General features: G+C 39.6%; 1 protein-coding gene across 1 annotated transcript; it reads right to left on the reverse strand.

The window, feature by feature from the left end:
* Window positions 1-205: 205 nt before the first annotated feature.
* On the reverse strand, window positions 206-7,363 carry dlb (deltaB). The gene is made up of 7 exons (XM_007257466.4): window positions 7,119-7,363; window positions 6,199-6,438; window positions 5,658-5,724; window positions 5,228-5,485; window positions 3,281-3,642; window positions 2,817-3,033; window positions 206-1,990 (listed from the first exon to the last, which is right to left on the reverse strand). The coding sequence occupies exons 1-7, from the start codon at window positions 7,167-7,169 to the stop codon at window positions 1,278-1,280; spliced, it is 1,908 nt and encodes a 635-aa protein (XP_007257528.3). The 5' UTR covers window positions 7,170-7,363; the 3' UTR covers window positions 206-1,277.
* Between the last annotated feature and the right edge of the window lie 1,044 nt (window positions 7,364-8,407).

Here is an 8,407-nt window from a genome sequence, read left to right on the forward strand (position 1 = left end):
TTTAGAATTACAACAAAAATGGCATTCATCTCCTTTTTATCAAGATACAAAATATAATAGATAAAAACCTGATGTTAGTTCTCTAGAACATGACCTGATCTCCCGCTTGGCTTAAAGGCTTTTTTTTTAGGAACTTTTCATTTATGTTCTCTTCAGTAGTTTTAGACTATTATGTGTGTATATATATGTGGATGTGTACGCTACCTTCTTTTTTTTTTTTTTGGTTTTTGGAGTCTAAACTCCATCCCTCCATCAGCACTGATGGAAAAGATCCTTCATGCCCTTTAAAAGCCCTCTGTTGGGACAGGGCACTTAAAATACTCAACAAGTCCTCCTTCTCGCACTTTCTTATCTGTATTTATTCATCTTCACTTTATTAATTCATTCATTCACCCATTCATTCCATCATTCATTCTTTCAGCCACTGTAATAAAATGGAAACGAGGAGAGGAAAAAAGAAGTGCTAATTTCACATTTTTTAACCCTTGGTCCGTTCTTGGCTGTAGGTGTATATATATGCATGTATGTGTGTGTTTTAGAGCATATTTCACCAAGCGGGAGGTGTTTTGCACAAAGCAGGATTTGTTTAGCTGGACAGACTTGAGGCAAAACTAAAGACTGACTTTGGTCTTAGGTTATCTGTGTAGATGAGAAACTTTAGTGATTAGTGATTCCTGAATATCTTCACATAGTTTGCGGTGAATGTATTATGAGTAATTTGTTCAGTTTGGAATGAAAACCTCTTTTCATTGTTTATTAGCTACATTAGCCTCATAGCTTTGGTAAAAAAAAAACTGAATAAGCTAACTTCTTCAGACACAAAGCTCATTTTGGCTAATTGATTACATTTAGTGTACCTACAATATAATGAAGGTTATTGTTGTTTCTGTGTAACACTGATATCCATACAAGTGGTGACATGACTGCTGATATATCTTTTAGCTTAGCTAACAGACTTTTGTAGCCATTTTTTATTTAAATACTTGTCACACATACGCCACATAAGCAAGTCTGTTGGAGATGATTTGAGGTAAGTGTGTGATGATTTTGGCATGCAGTTTGCATCATGCTAACACCTGAGTGGCTACAATCCTCTTTTTGTTTGCTTATTAACTAGTCAACTTCAAAACTTCACCTCTTCTGACACCAACAATCCTGCTTTGAATAAAACTACCCCCTGCTTTATTTGTATACTGATTATGTCTTTTTTGTGTATCTATTTTTCTCAAACTGGATGAGTGTGTATGTGTTTGTGAGTTTGAGTGTATGTTTGTGCTTTATCTTAGCCCCACCCCTCCTGCACTCCACAGGAAGTCCCTTCCTGCTGGAAGTGTGTGTGCTGGGGCTAGAGGGCAGCTGAGTCTGGCTTCAGTGTTGCTGGGCTTTGCCTGGCTGACCGCCCTGGTCAGGAAGTCTCGTTCATAGGGATACTGCTGCTGCCTGTCCAGGTTGTTGACCGTCTCCAGGTCATTGAAGACGGAATCGCAAAGCTGCCGCCTCCTGAGCCTCTGCCTCCTGCGCCTCAGCACCACCAGACCCACACACACCCCCAAACACACAGCTAGCACTCCCAGCACACATGATGCGGCCACAGTGGACGGGGATGAGCTCTTGGGACTTCGGGCTGCAGCTGCAGCAGCAGCAGCAGCAGCGGCTGAAGCAGACGCAGTGCGCTCCAGGACAGGAAACTCACAGCTAGGCCCCATAAACCCTGGCACACACTGACACACAGGACCGGAGAAGTGTGTGTAGCAGGTTCCACCATGCAGGCAGGGGTGTGTGAGGCAAGCATGGGCCCTCACACTGCAGTTTTTGCCAGTAAAGCCCAGCGTGCAGGAACAAGTGTAATCATTAACTCCATCCACACAGGTGCCTGAGTTCTGGCAAGGTGAATGCAAGCAGTCATCCACGTTCATTTCACAGAACGGGCCGGAAAAACCGGGACGACACCGGCACAGGGCGGAGGAGCCCACATCCACACACTCACCACCTGCAGAAAGTAAAGAGAAGAAAACATCAGTTAAAACAGCGGAGTTATGCATTTACACCTTTTTACCACTAGGTGGGACTAGTAGAGCAGTTTACAATAATAAAAAAAAAACTAAGATGATGCTGCATTCTGGGTTCACTACATCCCTTCAAGCCCTAAAGGAACAGTCTGCAAAGAAATTATTAATCACCTTGAAATTAAACTCCCTAATGTTAAAGTTAAAAGTCCCCAAATGTTACATAACCTAACCTGAGAACCTAATCTTTTTTTCGTCCATGCCTGTTCCATACAGACCATTTAAGAAGACAACCTTTATGAATACATAGTTTTTGTCATGTCATTAAAACCAATGCATTGACACTAAGCATATCTGTCTATTTAGCCTACAGCAGTTTTAATCACACCATATAGCACAGTATAAAGCAGACCATCTAATATTATTTTATTTGCATTATTTGGACTAATAACTAATAGAGTAATATACTAACTATATGCATCTGAAACAGGGAGCTTAGTGCATCCCCAAAATTTTCAACATCAACATTTTAATATAACGTTAGACTCATTATGGCTTTTAGAAAAATGTGTTATGGGAAGGAGGGGGGTGTTGTGAAGTATATATTAATGGCATTTCCCCCCCTTACATTACTTTTACACTTTTATACCCGTACCTTTACACTTTTACTTAAGCCAAAAGCTTCAATTGGTACTTCTACAGTTACTTCTATACTTTTACCTAAATACTTTTGACACCTTGTAAATGCACATCCCTAGTAGGATTTTTGTGCCAGTACAGACTAGTACAGACATTTTTCTGAACACTCACCATTGGCGCAGGGTTTGTTGCTACAGCGGTCCAGTTTCTTCTCGCAGTTGGAGCCGGTGTAGGCCGGAGGGCAGCGGCACACGTAGCCACCGGTGAAGCGCTCTTCACATGTTCCTCCATTAAAACACGGGTCATCTGCGCACGTCATGGCCACTATTTCACAGTTTTTACCATAGAAACCCTGAGGACATGTGCAGGAGTAGTCGTTCTCCAAATCCTACAACAAACAAAACAGACATGGTGTGATTACTATTATACCCAAAAGTAAAGTTAAATATCTTTAAAATCATGTAACTATACTAAGGAACATTAATGCATATTAAACATTTACTTATTTACCAAAAACAAATTTTGAAAATTAATCTTTTTTTTTTTTCATTTTAATTTGAGTGTAAAATAATAATAAAATAATTGAATAGTTTTGTAGTTTTTTAATTCGTGTAGTTGTAAATTAATAGACTCACGTTACAGCTGCCACCATTCTTGCAGGGGTTGCAGTCGCATTCGTTTATCTCCAGCTCACAGTTGGTGCCTCCGTAGCCGGGTCTGCAGGTGCAGGTGTAGCTGCCCTGGCCGGTGTTGGTGCAGGTGGCCCCATTAGCGCAGGGCTTGTGGTTGGTGCAGTAGTTCAGGTCCTGGTTGCAGAAGAGTCCCCCCCAGCCTTCCTTACACACACACTGCCACGGCTGCGTGCAGGTGCCATGCAGACAGCCCGGGTGCCTCACACACTCGCTGCAGGAAGGGCCCTGCCAGCCCAGACGACACTTACACTCCCCAGGAGACTCGCAGTAACCGTGACGCTCGCTGCAGTCGGCTGAGCAGATGGCTGCAGAAGGAGGGAAGCAAAGGGGTTAGAGACACACACAATCACACAGTGGGGGACAAGTATCTATGTGTGCTAATGTAAGTCATATATACAACTCTGGAAAAAAGAGCCCACTTAATGATGAGGTTTTTCCTTGATTTTACCAAATTAAAAACCTCTGGAATGTAATCAATAGGAAGATGGATGATCACAAGCCATCAAACCAAGCTGAACTGCTTGAATTTCTGCACCAGAAGTGGCACAAAGTTATCCAAAAGCAGTGTGTAAGACTGGTGGAGGAGAACATGCCAAGAGGCATGAAAACTGTCATTAAAAATCAGGGTTGTTCCACTACTGAAATGGTCTCTTAATTTTTCCAGAGCTATATATATATATATATATATATATATATATAAATTATACAGTTTATTTAAGTGTCCCTATGTCTGTGTGAAAGACAAATACACACAAAGACAAAAATGGGAAAAAATAAGTATATGTGATAATGTAAGTATTATATATAAATATATGTGTAGATAAATATATATTTTTACATATACAATATACGCATACATATAGATTATAAAGTTTAAGTGTCCATATGTAATATGTGTGTGTATTCGTTGATGATAGAAATGTAGAATATACTGAACATGAAAAATGTACAAAAAATAACTTCCTTACAAATAGACACACACACACACACACACACACACACACACACACACCCTGCCCCTGGTGAATGAGAGCAGATGAAGAGGGAGTGTTAAGTGTTGAGACCGGCAGCTGGTGAGCTGCAGGCTTTTGTGTCTGTGATCCCACACACACGCACACACACACACACACACACACGCCAAACGAGTCTCCAGCATGTGTTCAGTGAGTTCTATGCTCTGCTTCTATTGTTCAGATGAACAAAAGGACTCAACGAGCTTCCTGCACACACACACACACACACACACACACACACACTAATTGTACCACACACCATCATCTCTACACACACAATTGATGAAACGCATACACACAGTCTCAATTCCTACTATGATGTGTGAGGTAGATAAGATTTACAGCAGCTCAGATTTTAATACACATACACACACCCACACACACACACACATTTTCTCATTCTCAGACTATCCTGCATTAAAATGCACACTCATTCACTCACACAAACACACACTCACAAAGACAGGACCAGACACAAGCTCCCAAGAGACTAAGCAGACTTATGGCCATCTGACACACACTATCACTCACAATGACAAACACACACACACACACACACACACACACAAAGACATAGGATCTCTAAAATACCAGTAAAAGTTGCCCAAATCAGCCCCCACAGGTCCAGCCACAGGCCAAAACAGTGGAACTAAGCAGTTCATTTTTGAGTAATAACTGTGTTTACAGTCAACAGTAAACAACAGAGTACAAACACCATGTTCACCATGAAGTCTATATCAACTGAAGTGATTTGTTCCAAAATATTTCTTTGGTTTTTGCAATGCTGAGGATAATTAGATGGATCTAATTACAGCTACAATAAGCTTTAAGACTCATATCCCTGTCCAGGGCTAAAGCAGAGCAGGTGTTTACTCACGGTCAGAGCAGTAGTCTCCCTGCCAGCCTTCCAGACACTCTTTGTTCCCGTTTTCGTCGCAGTTGTAGTGGCCCAGTGTGTCATCCCGAGGCCGGCAGTAGTCTGAGCAGGCATCTCCGTAATAAAACTCGTCACAGAAAACGTGGTAGGAGTAGCGCAGTTCACTCTGTTCACCAAAATGGACATCTTGGGACCAGTCTTCACCAATAGCCAACCGTCGACGTGTTGCCAAACGGCTTATCAAGTTATTCTGGTTCTCTAAAAAAAAACAACAGGGAAGTTAATGTATATACACATACCCTTAAAACAGCCCTAAAAAGGGTATTTCGAGCAGTGAATGTTATTTTAGGGAACAACATTATTTTATTGTGAATGAAATCACACCTGTTCTGCTGTAAAAAAAGTACTGTGGAGAAACTGAGGGGCCTACCTGTGTGGTCAGGATGCTCCTTGGGTGACTCTGCATTCCAGGCTTCAATGATCAAAGAAAATGTTCCCTGAAAAAAGAGACAAATGCTTTACAAAAAAGGACTGAATTAAATCTTTAGAGCTCATGTTACTATTGAGTTCTGGTGCTAGACAAATGCATTCTTGCTAATATGTATAGTATAAAAACTGCACTCTTCAGTCAATAGATGGTGACTACAAAGCTAATCAATTAAACCAGATGATGTAGACTATTTTTAGATGCAAAGCACCCCATGGACATGGTTTTAAAATAACTCTTTCTCTCTCACTCACTCAAGTTTAGCAGGCTGATGATTCTCCACAGGGGGTTGCTATTATCACCAAGAGTGGTGCTTCACATTAGTGACACTGTGTGTCCTATGTCTATATATGTCTATATACTTGTCTAAAGTATTTCTCGAATATGTCTATATACTTGTGTAACATGTATACTTGTGTTTAGTTCTAATTGTGAGATCTCAGTACTGATATGAAATTTAAACAGGCATTTAGTTCAAACATACCGGCCACTTGAAGTGAAAAGGCACACGAATGGCGGCGCTGTTGGCGATGGCACTGTGCTCGGCCCTCATCACGCCTGTCTGTCCTGTGCCAAAGGTGCAAGGAGGATCAGCGGAAATGACATCCTCTGAGTGTTTCAGGCAGATACGGAAGAAGATGTTGCAGTCGCGAGGCCGCCTGCAATAGCGGCGCGTTGTGCTAAATGCATGAACCTTCAGCTCAAACACACCTGAGGACGCCACCTAATGAGGAGACAGAGCATTAGAAAAGACACAAAAAGAGCTAAAAATTACAAAAATATGTAAGATTTTTTTTGTTATAACATAAATATACTTTAACATAATGCAATAATTGTTTTTTTTTACTATGCCATTTAATCGCAAAAAAATATTGTAAAAGCAATGGAAATAGTACCTTTTTAAGTAGTCTATAAACCTTTTTTAGTTTAGAAACCTAGTTTAAATTGAACATTTTTTAAATTAAGCTGAAACTTAGCTTAAAAGCAGGACTTTTTACTCTTCTGCTAAACATATGCTGACTTGGAATAAAAGAAAAAGTTACTACCACTACCATCTTAATAAATAACATAAATGGTTACAAATCTCAAATCATTAAAAGACAAAACATTAAAACCAACTACCTGTCAGCTATCAACTACAACAATATGAGGTTTAATGCAATAATTTGCATTAAACATTCTGTAAACCTGTAATATGGTATGTAGCTCAGATAAAATAATTTTTTAAAGTTTGTTAATAGAGCTTTAAAATCTGATAGAATAGGTTCTGTGACATGTGTCTGAATCTAGTAAAACTCTTTTTGATGTACTGATACTAAACTCCAAATACTAAAACACAAAGTGCAGAAGTCCTGTGCCATTCTTAAACAACAGAATAGAAGCAAGCATCTCTGCTGAACTGACCAGGTGCAGCAGACCAAGAGGCAGGAGGCACCACAGAGCTGCATTAGCCATATCTCCTCAGGTCCTGAGCCAAAAACTTCTCCAGCTGTCTGCATCCGATGAGTAATCCCAGAGTTCCAGTTAAAAGCTCCTTTAAAACATCCGTGCAGCTCCAACTCAAAGTGGTCAGTATCCAAAAGTCCAGCCCCCCCTGTGCTCTGAAGTCCTCTTCGCCTTGCTCTTGTTTCTTTAGTCTTGAGCCAACTGAATGGGGCAAGTTTAAATACCCCACTGCCCAGCCCCCTGCTATGATGTCACAATTGGGGTGTGAGGGAGGGGCGAGTAGGCACACGCTGCAGTGAACACAAGAACTGACATAAGGTGGAGAGGGTAATGTGAGTGAAGGCTAAAATGGCAAATTTAATTAGCTTCATATTCATTTTCTGAGCTGAAATAGAAATATCACAGTACCAAGTATCTTTATCCATTAATAAAATGACTGTCCAATAAAATATGACCAGTGCTTACTTCATCATCACAATACTTTCCTCTAACTGCATGGAATTCAGGACATCTTTGAAAGATCTACCTCTTATTTACTGGTTTATAAAAACAAATATGAACATTGTTGTTTTATTCTATAAATCCTGGAGAACATTTCTCCCAAATTCCAAATAAAAATATCATAATTTAGAGCATTTTTTTGCAGAAAATGAGAAATGGCTAAAATAACAAAAAAGCTGCAAAACAAGTTCATATTTACAAAGTTCAGAAATCAATATTTGGTGAAATAGCCCTGGTTTTACAGTTTTTTATGCATCTTGGCATGTTCTCCTCCACCAGTCTTACACACTGCTTTTCAATAACTTTATGCCTTTCCTGGTGCAAAATTGTGCATTAAAATGTTTTGGAATAGTGTACAATTTTAATAATGTCTAACCAGAATGCTGTCAACAATAATTCCAGCCTTAGCATCCAAATAATGAGGTAAATGAAATGCATCATCTCTAACTAGCTAGCTAGGTAGCTAGCTAATTAAAAATGTATGTTTGTATGACGTCCTTCAATTTAAAAATATTGTTGTTAACCTTTAAACATGTAAAGATTGTAAAGGAAATTAATGTTGTTAGTTTACATGAGCCTAGATTTAGACTAATTAAAAGACAAGATATGTGATTTCACTTACAGTCATTTTCTTATTATTGTCAAAATAATTACACATTATTTGCCATAATGCAGTTGTGTAATGCAGCGTACAATGCAACTGGACTGTGTGTAATAATATTGGGATATTAATAACACACAACTTG

This window comes from Astyanax mexicanus, chromosome 1, assembly GCF_023375975.1.
Source record: "Astyanax mexicanus isolate ESR-SI-001 chromosome 1, AstMex3_surface, whole genome shotgun sequence".
Taxonomy (NCBI): domain Eukaryota; kingdom Metazoa; phylum Chordata; class Actinopteri; order Characiformes; family Acestrorhamphidae; genus Astyanax; species Astyanax mexicanus.

Excerpts from the sequence above, each read along its gene's own strand:
- dlb (XM_007257466.4), bottom strand. The coding sequence starts at position 7,169 with ATGGCTAATGCAGCTCTGTGGTGCCTCCTGCCTCTTGGTCTGCTGCAC. Across the intron at positions 5,486-5,657 it reads GGAGCATCCTGACCACACAG|AGAACCAGAATAACTTGATA; the intron begins GTAGGCCCCTCA and ends GTTTTTTTTTAG. Across the intron at positions 3,034-3,280 it reads AGAATGGTGGCAGCTGTAAC|GATTTGGAGAACGACTACTC; the intron begins GTGAGTCTATTA and ends TGTTTGTTGTAG.